At 35.5% G+C, this 13,239-nt stretch overlaps 2 protein-coding genes across 4 annotated transcripts in view; both read right to left on the bottom strand.

Annotated features, from left to right (window-relative positions):
• Positions 1-44: 44 nt before the first annotated feature.
• Positions 45-2,047, bottom strand: LOC148280052 (solute carrier family 35 member G1). The gene is made up of 2 exons (XM_088228993.1): positions 1,875-2,047; positions 45-1,785 (listed from the first exon to the last, which is right to left on the bottom strand). Exon 2 carries the CDS (start codon positions 1,774-1,776, stop codon positions 730-732), a length of 1,047 nt encoding a protein of 348 aa, XP_088085119.1. The 5' UTR covers positions 1,777-1,785; positions 1,875-2,047; the 3' UTR covers positions 45-729.
• A 6,028-nt stretch (positions 2,048-8,075) lies between these two features.
• Positions 8,076-13,239, bottom strand: part of sno (Protein strawberry notch) — a 41,750-nt gene continuing 36,586 nt past the window's right edge. For all 3 annotated transcript variants that reach the window (XM_088228984.1, XM_088228985.1, XM_088228986.1), the window contains 5 exons: positions 12,488-12,742; positions 12,014-12,195; positions 8,930-9,113; positions 8,550-8,697; positions 8,076-8,320 (listed from right to left, as the gene is read on the bottom strand). In XM_088228984.1, coding sequence (XP_088085110.1) covers positions 8,217-8,320; positions 8,550-8,697; positions 8,930-9,113; positions 12,014-12,195; positions 12,488-12,742 — 873 coding nt within the window. In that variant the 3' untranslated portion in view covers positions 8,076-8,216. The remainder of the gene's footprint in view (positions 8,321-8,549; positions 8,698-8,929; positions 9,114-12,013; positions 12,196-12,487; positions 12,743-13,239) is intronic.

Here is a 13,239-nt window from a genome sequence, read left to right as displayed (position 1 = left end):
TATGAAAAATATGATCAACAGTTGTAACATAAAAGTCCATAATATTGATAATGTGTTTATTTCATATTCACTTAACAATAAACAAGTACACAATGATATAAATATGCGAGATCATTAATGGCAACAATATATTATCACACGGCAAATTAAAATAAATATTTAATGACTAGAAAACTTTCATCACAATCTCTTAATATTATGTAATATATAAAACACAAAAGATGTTTCATAATACATGTATAAATATTTGAACTACGCAAAATTTAACAACAGTAAAAATTTTACTAAAATGTAAAATCTTAACAAAACATTCTTATATCGAAATGTGAGAATACAAAGGATATTATGACCAAACACTAATTCTATCAAATCGGTTATACCGATTAATAAGTGCTTCATATGAAAAAATTCTCATATCACAAAAATGACTAGTCTCAGCATTCATTAGAAATAACGTAAACTTTAACGAAGCATTCGATGTTGAATTAAAATACATTGTCGCAAAATGAGCATCCGTGAATAATACTATAATGGTATATGGATGTGATTCAATGTGGTATAAATGTGACTAGGTTACGATTTAATTGTTCAAGGTAAACCTAATAATGTAAATGGACAGTATTCGAAGATGCTTTCACTAATATTACAGTTTAAAAATTTATAAAACGCTTACAATATGGATGAATTGGTGAACCTCAAAATGACTTGGGAATGAATTATACAATTATTTTATCTAGCCAAAACACCGAGAGATGCTTTAGTGGTAGAATCATCCGGTAAAGACAGTGCCCATTTACGCAATCCGACCAGAAGTACCGAAGATAAAACCAGAATGGCTCCCAGTACAGAATACTTGTTGGGAACCTCATCGAAAAACATTATTTGCCAAATGAAAGCGAACACAATGTCCGCAGAACGAGCTATGGCTATCGGTCCGGCCTGCTCTAACTGCAGCGACATGGTGAGGAGAATCTGCCCACTGAAACTAAAGAGAGCCAAACACACGACCAGCAGTCTGTCCAACCCACACGCCGGTATGCACAGAGCGCCGATCAGCCAACTCACAAACACCGTCTGCACGAGCGCCAGGCATCCGAAGTTGGTCATTATAACGGAGAAGTGCAGGCCTTTTAGGGCGCGGAGAAGAATATAAACATTCGCCCCGAACAGTGTGGACCCAAAAGCCGCAGCCGCCCCCCACGGATTCGAACTGCCCTCTTCTATGTTAAGTAAACTCTTGGCCACGCTGCCAAAAATAAAAGCGGGACGGGTAATCAGTATAACGCCGATTAAAGTCAAAATTATAGAAATAACGTTGAATATTCCGCAGGGCTCTTTTAGAAATATTCTTGCGAATATCGAAACAAATACGGGAACTGAAAATACTATCACCGAAGCATCAGCCAATGGCATATTCCGGAAAGCGTAAAAACTTAACATAAGGCCGCTGGTCCCGACGAAGGAACGAACCATTAGCATAATTCTCCTCCCCTCGGGAAATATGGGTTCTCCTTTCCATATTACAACTGGTATAGCGGGTAGAAGTACCCCCACGAACCGGAAAGCCGCCAACTCCATAGGATCTACATTTACCAAACCTTTTACGATAACAGAACAGAGAGAGAAAAATAAAGACGAAAGTGTGGCAAGCATGAGGCCCAAAAATGGACATCTTTTAAGTAAAGGTCTTCTGTTTTCATATAGATTGGGAGAGGCTTCATCGCCACTTCCCGTAGAAAGCTCGACGAGATGTTGAAGTTCTAAATGTTCAGGCATAGCGAATACCTAAAAAAATATATCGACTTAACTAAACTGGTTAAAAGGTAAATGTGCGTTATATAAATAGATAATGTAGAAAAATAATCAATACATGCCTTATTTAGATAGAAATTGCAAAACACGTTTCAAAGTTTGCATTTGGTCTGTTACATTTTTCCACCAAAACACAACATCATACCTATTGCACTAATAACAATATTATTATTTTACGAAATTTGACAGGCTAGACCTTTTCCTGTCATTAAACCATTTTACCATAAACAACGGGAAAGAACACATTTGTTTACTATTTGCGTGGCAAGCCATAGACTGAAAAAATATTTTGAAGTACTTACCTACTTTTTTGTATTCTTCTTCATCTTTTTCAATGGCTTCACCCCCGAGATTTATGACAATAAATACAGGTATTTTTAGTCAAATAATTATTTCCTTTCGTCTATCAACCGCACAAATTATGCATATGGCACTGCACTCGCTAACGAATTGTTGCTTATAATATTTGGACCCCGATCACAATATAAAGTAACACATTCATCTTCAATTTTATCTACTAAGATTTAGTTTTCTCTATGAAAAGCAGAATATGCATACAATTGTTTCTTCTAAACATGTTCAATTATTGGTTACCAACGAAGATACTAAAATGTTCATGCAAATATACTAATTTTTACACAAATATCGGTTTTTCTTTATAGACAGTCGAAGATAGCTCTGTTAACTTCCCATTGTAATTGGGACCCCGAAGTCAACATAAAAACAGTCGCAATTTATCGTCAATGAAATATTGTAGCAAAATACGTATCACTTATAAATAACATATTTCCTGTCAGCGATGAAATGAAGCCGGACCCTTAGGCATGATAGTCAAATACTCACCACCGACACGGGAAAAAATATGGCTCGATTCACACAGCAACTGCATTATTAAAATCTTACTTAAACCTTTTTTAACGACTTCCAAAATTAGGAAATTAATGAAAAGACAAAGTTTCATTATGTTAAGGAATTACGATTTATTTCAAGACACGGTATTTACAGATGCTCAGTTCATATTTAAAAAAAAATTATATCAAGCAATCAAAGTGTAGTGTACAAGTTCTTATTTTTTGGTGCATACATTTTATAGATTTTGTTACATTGCAACACGTTATGCTCATATTATACAAAGTATTCATTATACCCTCGACTGACTGCGTAATACAAAAATACGATCAATTCTGATTTCTAAACATAAGATTTTAACATACATAATATAGAGATCATAAAGCCAGAGTTTGCTGCCGATATGATTGTATTATACAGTCCTGCTCCTGTAATAGTTTGCAAGTAAAACTAAGTAAAAGAAATGCCGGAGTTCAGAATATACTTTCTTGTTATTAAAGAAAACTTCCAAATTAATATTGTGTTTCGGAGAACACTGTACTGCACACTCATACTTTATTGTAACCAGCATTTTCTTTCTTTATGCAATCTCAATATAACGTTCCCCTAACTGCAAAATATCATAACCCGCAATTTTACTAAACACATTTTGTTTTTTATTCCGATGGGAAAATTGTAAATTTTATAATTTGCAGATTACATCTTGCAGTCAGGCAAAGGTAAATTTTAAAGTATACAGAATGTTTTTAATATAAATTATAATATTGTAATTTAAGAATAAAACACAAAATTGGACATAAATAAATATTTTTATATTTGTTTTTTTTTAAATATTTAAATAACTTCTTAAAAAAACTAATTGAATTACAAGCTAAGTGAATATTTCAACAATGATTTAAATGGGGAAAATAATATATTTGTGCAATATTTTAATTGAATTTGTTTGTTATTGCGAAGCTTGGTTTTGTTTTTATTCATTAAGAGATATAATTTCTAACAAATTGAAGAGATATGAATTACACATCTTCAGTACAGTTAAAAAGAGCCACTGAGGACCATGTAAGACACTGGCAGACTGTAAGAATAAATTTGAATATATATAAACTTCAAAAACTAAAAATTGAAAATAAATTTCAACACTTGAATTTAAAACATAGGTTTTTTGTACACCGAGGAAATTTTAGTAATAACTGTTTTTGACAATTTATTATAATATGCACGACATCTCTTTTTACTACTCTATGTGCAGTTCAAATATATTATTTTCAAAACTAGCAGGCTCTTGGTACAGATGCCGGGGGCGATTACAAACGCTACCTTCATTGCTATGTATCGAGACAGTATACTAACTTTTCTACTATCCCTGTCTACTTCGGTATTACAAAGCCGGCTCTACTGACATGTATGTTCGATACGGCTGTAGAAACGTCGGAAAGAATTTAACCTACACGGGACCACTCAAAAAGAACATACACATTAAAAGCAGTGACTGACGCACTTATGTCGATACGTGTTTTCGGGAAGATATAGATATCGATGAATAAGAACTAAATGGTTATATGTATTTATTTTTCATAGGGCCACATTTCTTCGGAAGTGTTGCCATTGCACTTGACAATGTATGCACATTATGTAAATCTCAAACGTTATCTGATGCGTGCGCTGTAACTACTTCAAATTTTAAAATCTTAACCGCTAGGCGGCACTGTCACTGCTGTCTTAACTGCAAAAACCTTACTCAATGTCAAATTTAAGTTTACTTATTCCTCTTTCGTATTTTAGGTAGGTTTCTGTGATAAGAAGTATCCACCTCAAAATGATTTTTTTTTTAAATTGCTATTAAAGCAAAAACACTCACATAAACATGATTTTTGTCACTTTAAGTGTGTAGATAAGTGTACCGTGGGGCACAGGTGAACTCGATGGCCATGAATATATTTACCTCAAAACTCGAGGATACCGAGTCAATAGTGTATCTTTGTAATTGCCAAGGAGAAATGATCTTAAACTATACCGTCATAGTGAAGGTATGGCTTCCGTACCTTGCAATTGTAATCGCCCCCCAGGAACAGTATTTTCTGCTGTAATTGTTCGAGATAATAGAATGCTATGAGTCATAGAAAATAGTTTTATATGCTGAAATAAAAATAATTTTAAAGCTAAAGATGACAAACATGATACAAGAGATCTCAAACACTCAATATTTAAGTGAATCGGACAAGTAATATTATTTGACCCAACGTCATAAATACAGAGTAAAGTATGCATATTCTGCCAATAAGATTAAGTTTTATGATTTAAAAATACAATAACCTTCCTTCTTTCATTTTTGAACAAATGACATTTAGAAAAGTATAAAATCTACTGTTCAAAGAACCATTTGATTCCATTAAATTGATTAGTAGAAATAATAGTGAAATTCTTTAAAATAATAACCAACTCGACGATGTAAATTCAGTAATTTTTTTAAAATTATTTATTTCATTATTTTCTTCAATTACTGACACATGTAATGTTAAATCTAATGCTTAAATTAAAATTATAAACAGCCAATAAACTTTTATCACACAGCCAAAATAGTCGACACATACTTTCGGTCAAAATTATAAAATTTATAATATTTTCATTTTTCGATACCATGTTGCGACTTGAACCAGACAGTTTTAAAACCAAACTGAACATAAAAATGCAGAAAACAATACAACTGTTATTTTTTATTAGCCACAGAGATGCATAGTATATTTTATATGTTCAACAGCAAATAGGACATAATTAATATCAATACGCCGTGCTTAAGAAATAATTATTTTTCGAGGAATACACTGCTAAGACTATTTTGGAGGCTTGTCAGCAGGTGAAAGAGAGGATATTGAAGGTACAAAGTTATAAAAATTCACCATAATACCCAGACCACACCTCTGCCACTCGATATACCCAGGTGGTTTACTCCCCACTCCTCTCTCTACTCCCTAGAGGAGTGGGGGGAATAATTCCCATAATTATTTCAAATTGGCGCTGCTGTAGCCAGAATTTTCAGATTAGAACTGTCATGGCACCTTCTTTTTGTTTCTAGAACAACGACCAAACAATTGTGTCAAATTTTCATCATTTTGCGTGAGTTTTGCCATTGAAATGTCTAAAAATCTAACACATCTAAGCGAGAAATTTTGAGTGTGCGCTAAAAAAAAGGACTTAATTTTGATAGTGAACTTCTATAAGTGTGGACATTTTGCTAAAAAAATAATGAGTCTTTTTAAAAACTAAAATATACTGTATTTCTACTAAAATATGTGTTGTTTTCAAGTTAAAATATAGTTTTATAAATTATTGTCACCTTAACATGATATTATTTTGTATTGTGCTTGGACAAACAACAACAAAAGATGCCATGACAGCTCGCTCGTTAGTGTTTATTTTTATTTTTAATAATCTATATATAAACTACATGATTAAAAAAGCATGTTCTACCTGAATAGTGTCTTTTTTATTTTGTCTCGTTTATATCAGATTTATATCCGTAGCGAAAAGGAACATACATGTAATTTATTATTAAAAGCCTCTTCACCATTAATGATTTGTGTTAGGACGATTTTAATTTGACTTCAAAAGTTCGTTGTTCAAAGTGGTAAATTCGATTTTAAAAAAAGTTGACTAATTTTTTTTATTAGATTTCATGTGTTTGCACAATCAATTACCAAAAGTTATATTTCTGTATTTTCAAAATGCAACATCATTAATGGATAGAGAAGCTTAAATTCTTTCATAATAAAAACTTGTGGTTTAATCAGTAGTAATGTTTTAAAAAAAGTGGTAAAAGTAACAATTCAAAAAAAAGTCAATTAAATTTAAAATATTACTTAAAACTGATTTTTAATTATTGCTAATGATTAATGAAAAGGCGTAAAAAACTTTAAATGAAAGTTTTGAATCTCCCACGGCTTTTTGTTTCGACCGATATTAGCGCCAACGCGAAATGTCGCAAACTAAAAGTGTTGATGTTTAGGTATATATTATTACATACCTAAATGTCAAAATTTCGAAATGGCACCGTCATTCTGAGCGGCACTTGTTATAGTTCTGCATTACCTCTGACCCAGACCGGTTGAGTTAAAATCTCTCTTGGATTATTTTCTTGCAACTGGCGTGTATCAAACGCGTGTTTCACGGTTGGCCACCTAACCAACTGTGCCACGGCGCCTGCCATTTTCATATTTCAGATAGAATTCTACAGTGGCAGTATGTGTTCATTTAATCTTAGCACCATGTCCGCATTTGACTGTCATTTGTTTACCCTTGTTTACATGTAACAAATGTGCAAAAAAAACTTCATTTTAATTTGAAAACCCTCAGAAGTGTGGCCACGATTATAAAAATATTTAAAACTTTAATAAATGTCGGTAATTAACACTACCGTCTTTAATAATAATTCAGAACATGATTCGATTTACTGTTGGTACATACACCGGGACACGCATTTTGCGCGAATAAGCAAAAAGCTATTTTAAAAAAATTATAGTAATTTTAAAAAGTTTCGAGGATTAATGACTTTTCTGATTCTTTGAAAACAATATATTTACATTATGTATCATATTAAGCGTTCAAATAAATAAATAAAAAATGAGTGCACAAATGTACATATACAAAACAGACAAAATACAGATTTACAAGATCTATTTATGAATTTTTACTATCGAGTGGTTTGGGCATTTTTCGCTGATTTAATGATGTAATTATCATGTCCTTTTGTGCATGCCGAGTTCCGCATATCTAAAACTTACTTTCCGTATTAAAGTAGGCCGAATATTTTTTCATTAATCTAATTAAAATAATAGACAATATCACTAGGCTCAAAGTTAAGCATAAATAAATTGATATTGATTTTCATGAGATGCGATTTTAAAACTATCAAACAATATTTTGAATATAAAATAATCTAAATTATTTACACACAAATAAGATAAACTTAAACATAAATTATTCATTGTGTAGGCTGGGTGTTATTTGCTTATAAACTACATGTAGTAAAAAACACAGTTATTTAAATTAAGCATTCGTAAGAACATTAACGGTCGAGAGAGAATATTCCACTATAGCGATCAGGTCACAGGATTGTAAGAAATTCACATTGGAATTCTTACACAATGCGTATCACGCACACGCATGTAATCAAAAATCTTCATTTCTAAAATGAGGAATTTCTCCATCCGAGATTGTCAAAATAAGAGCGGAATGATCTTATTTCACTTTCAGAGGTATAAATTTTGACACGTAATCAAAAAGAAAATCTCAAATAAACAAAAGTTTATGATACTTTTACATAATATTATAAAAATATCAGAGTTCGATATGTCACTTTGTAAATAAATCCGTAAGATTTTTTCCAATTTGAAAGAATTGTACTGCAGTCATACCGTCTAATTTTAATGGGAAAACTAGTCATCGCTCCGGCAATATAAAAAAGCACTATTATTAGGAGGAACTTTTCTACATTCTTTAGTGAAGAATGCGCCCATCGGGATGGGGAGAGCTGGGGCCGAGTGAGGGGACTCGGAGGCTCACTTCAGGTCGGTCACTTCGAACGACTCCTCGTCGACTTTCTCCGCGTCGGATGAGAGCGCTTCCCTCAGGGGGTCAACACAGTTTTTGGGTATGAGGGTTCCTGTAAGAAATTGAGATGAACAAGTTTACGAACTACAACTCTAAATACAGAAGTCTCTATAATTTGAACAATGACAAACCTTGCCTGTTTGGTTTAATGAATTTTCAGATTCCCGAATTTGACTGAAATTTGACTGAATTTGACCAGAAATGATTGGTGGACACAAGGTAAAAAGATTTAAGGTAAGTTTTTTAAATGTATAAAATTATAAATAAAATAATATACTCACCGACAATCTTGAGTCCTTCGGTTGTCTTGAGCCTGATAACTTGCATCTTGTTGAGAGAAGATCGTGAGCTGAGAACATGTTCCACGCGCGCCCATACCGACAGTACTGAACCAGACAATACGTGATAACTACGGCGCCTTAAACCAACCTGAAACAGAAACAGAAACATCAGTTCACAAATAAATACATTTGCTATTTTTGTTTCATTTTGTGTTTTGACATTTCACTTTGAGAGACAAAATAAAAGGCAGAAATGAATGAAAAGTTAACTATTGTTTTAAAATCCAAAAAAACAGTTTTGAAATCCAATTTTGGGAAAGGGCAAACTTCCTCATTTGAAGGAAAAAAGCATTTACTTTTCGGACTCCTTCATTCCTTACCTCACAGTCTTGTCCCATGGCAACATTCCTACAGTTGGCGCGCCAGTACGCGTGTGAGCACGTTGTCACACTGGCTGCGTGCTGTGCACTCCACGGCTGCTCAGCCTCTGTGGATGAGGCCTTCTTGTATTTCTTCTCTATCTCAGCGAGGGATTCGTTTCGCACCTGCAGACCCGTGTTTGGTCTGTAAAAATAAAACAATTGTATTATTGATTGAATTTGCATTAACTTTCTGGAATAAAATGATTAAATATATAATTAATAAAACACTTGAGTTTAAGAAATAATAGTTTTGGAAAGCACAGATCAGTAGATGGAAGGATCTGTGTTTTTCGAAACTAGCAGTGCTTCAAAATAAACTGAAGTGGTGTTCCGGACGCGCGGGCAAATGATTAAGATTTATAAATGTAAATTAATTATGTATTTTATAAAGATTTAACTAAGTATGGGGCCTCGGTGTATGTAAGAAAGTCAAGTGCCAAATCCCCAATAAAGACGAGTTGTTTCACTTTCGGATTCGGCCTTGACAAACACCGAGGGCAAAATATAGCTTAGAAAAGGAATTTATTTGTATCATATAAAATATTGGATAGTTTTATGTTGAATGTATGTATTTTGTATGTTTATTATATTGTATATTCATTGTTCATTCTTGTATGTTGCTCGCCGCGCGGCATACGAGGCCGTCCGTCGGGCAGAGTGAGTGGGGGAGGCCGGGCGAGTGGTCGCCGGTACCCCCACTCCCCGGCGGTGGCTCGCGTACACGGCGGCGGCCGCGCGCTCGGGCGTCGGGCGGTTCGCCGCGAGGGCCTTATAATGGGTGCACTTTAAAATAAACGTGAGTTCGCTCAAGGCAGTTGTATTGTGTTTTACTCTCCGCCTCCTCGCCCTCTGCTTTCCGCTGGACTTCGTGCTTCGCTGCTGGCTTCCGCCGTGACTGCCCAGACTGCGCTCGCCTCTTTACATCAACAGGGCCCGTTGGAAAGCCCTTTTCAGGGCTACTGAGGTTGACTTAGCGGTCAGTGCTTTCTCACGGTGCTCATTTACGCCAGGTGGGCCGATTGAGTGGAACCGGGGAGACGAAGCCGCCACCCCCCCCTGTAACGGGTCGGTTACAAGAGGTATAAGAGCAAAGTGTTTTATTAACCTAGCCGTACCGAAGGGGGGGATTTTAATCTTCCATAGACCGATTTGGTCAATTTCACTTTATGTACATAAGCATTCGGCAAACAAACAAAAAAGAATAAAATACACAGATGAGTAAAATATGTGTACGCGAAAACATGAATAAATTATTGCACGATCATAAACACTTCCAACGTTTTATTCTCCTGATTTTATTAGCTGGAGTCATTTGGTCCCCCCGTTCGGATGATGTGTAATTTTTGGATGCTTAGTGGGGGAAAGGTTCATTATATATAGCAATTACTTGCAATAGTCACATAATATAGTCCAGTAAATAGTTAAATAAGTATTTGATGTAATTGTGGCGTACAACATGCTCAACAAAATACACACACAGGTCAATTGAAAAATTACAAATCTTAACACGTTCGAGGTTATGCCAGCTATAACCGTCGGTCCTAAAGATATTGTTAGTGAATAGGGGGCTATAACGAATAATAGAGGAGATAGAAAGGGGTGACCTGATAGAGACATACAAGATACTCAACAGTCACTATAGCTGCCCAAATTTGGATCCCATGTTCGAGCTTAAACAAGATGCTCGTCTTCGAGGCCACAGTCTTAGGCTGGAGAAAACGAGATTCAATCTAAATCCCCGGAAGCATTTTCTGAGCAATAGAGCTGTTGATGGTTGGAATAAGCTGCCACAAGAGCTGATCTCAATGTGTAGTCTCAATGGGTTCAAAAATGGACTAGATTTGTTTTCGGAAAAGTTTAAGTGCGCCAACAACTAACTTTCGTTTAAATAGATTTAAGCATATCAGCTTTAAGCTGCTCACTTAAAATTAATAATAATAATAATAAAAAAATTAAAAAAAATATTGTGTCTATAAAAAACAGTCGGCAACGAGTGTCTCAGTACATTAGTCAAATAAGATTTACACATTTTATGTTTGAAGCAGTAACGTTGTGATTATTCATTATAGTAAAATAAATGTATATATTTTAAATTCTGTAGTGTCCTGCCGGCAAAACAACTTTGTGACTACAAATTGATTGTAGATCACTTTGTTGATCCTGAATATAAAAAAAGAGTTTCCCACACTCACAACACTAGATTAAAAACTAAGGGCTCCCTGTTTGTTCCCCGAATTACAAATTACTTCGGAGAGCGAACATTAAATTGCGTTGTTCCAAGATTGTTCAATGATCTCCCATAAACCATCATTGATATGAAAGATCTTCAAATGAAAAAAAAAGAGCTGAAGAAATATCTTCTAGATACTTTATAGTGCCTGTTTATAAATAAATTTGTAAAATATAAATAAAATAAATGTAATATAAACCTGTCATAAAAAAAAAATGTGTCCCACCGAAAAGTCTTTAGACTTAGTTGGTAACAAATTCTTGTAAGTATTTTTTTTTAATTATAAAATAAACGCTGCTCTGCAGCACTGGAACTGAAATAAAAACAACTTTGTTTTTAGCCACAATTTTTTTCTACCGAGCGGTTTCAAAGCTATAAAAGCTTCTTTATCAAGGTATACTAGGGCATTAGTTAAGTCAAAAATAAGTGGTTAAAAACAAAGTTGTTTTTATTTATTTAATTAAATAAAATTTACTTCAAATTTTCAACTATAGTAGGAAGTGAAATATTCCAAAAATAAAAAAGTTATGTGTCCATACGAGTGGATCCTATGATAAAAAAAGGGCCTGCTGAGTGGATCGTATGAGAAAAAAGTGTCCGCGAATGTGTTAATAAAAATCTTAAATTATTCTGCCTAACAACATGATCAATAAACACAGGTAAATTGTAAAATTACAAATCTCTAAAATCATCATCTTGAGAAATTAAAGAGATAATATAAACCTACAATATTCAAATAAACCCGCCAATGTGACAAATGTAATAAAATTGACAGTTAGTATAGGCAAATAAACCAAAAGGGCAATTCTGACCTGTAGATGTGGTACATCTGGTCCTTCTTGGAGACCTTCTCCCCCTTGTGAGGTGCCTCCAGTCCAACAGCCAGCATGGCGGTCTGCTTCCCGTTGCGGACCTGGTGCGAGAGGTAGAATCCCTCCTTGGCCCCTATCAGCCCCGACCACTTGTCCAGAGCGTCCTGCCAGCTCATGCCGCGCTGAAATTACCGATTTGTCAATTTAATTCCCAGTCAAAAAAAGTTCCCGTGAGGTCAGTTATTGTCCTTCTGGTGGTGGACATCGGGCATCAAAGTTTGGAAGCAAATTTCATGTAAAGGTGAATGCACATTTCTTCTGAAAATTCAGGGTTCTAAACACACTTTTTGCACCACAGTAAGGGGCCCAATCAGAGTGATGAATCATGGCATCGAACACCCAGGCTTGAGAAAAATAATGTTAAATTATTGTGATCTTACGGTGAATGGATACTACTGGAGAATATCTTCTTACCTCTACGTGTACGAGGTGCAGCTCAGTGGGTGCGACACCCGTGGCGTGCTTCCTCATGAAGCGAACCCGTTTGACGCGCCTCACGCTCTCCCCGTGCGCCCCCAAGTCCAGAATGCCGAGGTCGAAGCGCCCGGACCTTCGCGCCGAAGCGATGATGGCTTGCAGCGTGTCCGTGAAGTACTTGAACAGACGGTTCTGGAGCTCCACCGGCATGCCCAGTATGCGATTCAGGAATTTCGACATGTTGTTGTAGTCCTATGGGAAGATAAGCTGGCTTATATTCGTATTTCTTTTACATATTTAAACAATCATCATCATTCCATGTCCGCTCCCTAGTTGGAGCATATGGTGTCCACAGAGATCCTTCAAGCATCTCTGTCAGCTGCCAGCTCCTGTGAATCCTCCCAAGTCAGGTTCGAATCCCGTAGTTCTGACACGAACTGCCGACAAACAGTCAGCAGTGGACGTCCAGGACATCGAGAACCTGATACCTTGTAAAGTAGGCAAGTGTGGTTAAGGCTCTCGGGAGGCATCCGCAGGACATAGCCAAGCCGACTGTATCGCCTCTGCTTAGTGACAGTTGTCACCGGAGTTTGCTGCGTCCGTCCTCTTATTGCTTCATTCCTTACGAAGTCAAATCACCACACACCTAAGATTCTTCTGAGACACCTAATCTTAAAACTCAGAATTTTGCTGTTTCGGGCCCTAGTGAGGTGCCACGATTTGCATCCGTAGAGGAGCATTGATGTTAT

Source organism: Micrasema longulum, unplaced genomic scaffold (assembly GCF_059751315.1).
Source record: "Micrasema longulum isolate JH-2025_06_02 unplaced genomic scaffold, ASM5975131v1 h1tg000624l, whole genome shotgun sequence".
In the NCBI taxonomy this organism is placed as follows: domain Eukaryota; kingdom Metazoa; phylum Arthropoda; class Insecta; order Trichoptera; family Brachycentridae; genus Micrasema; species Micrasema longulum.
This window is presented reverse-complemented; position numbering and strand designations above follow the sequence as displayed.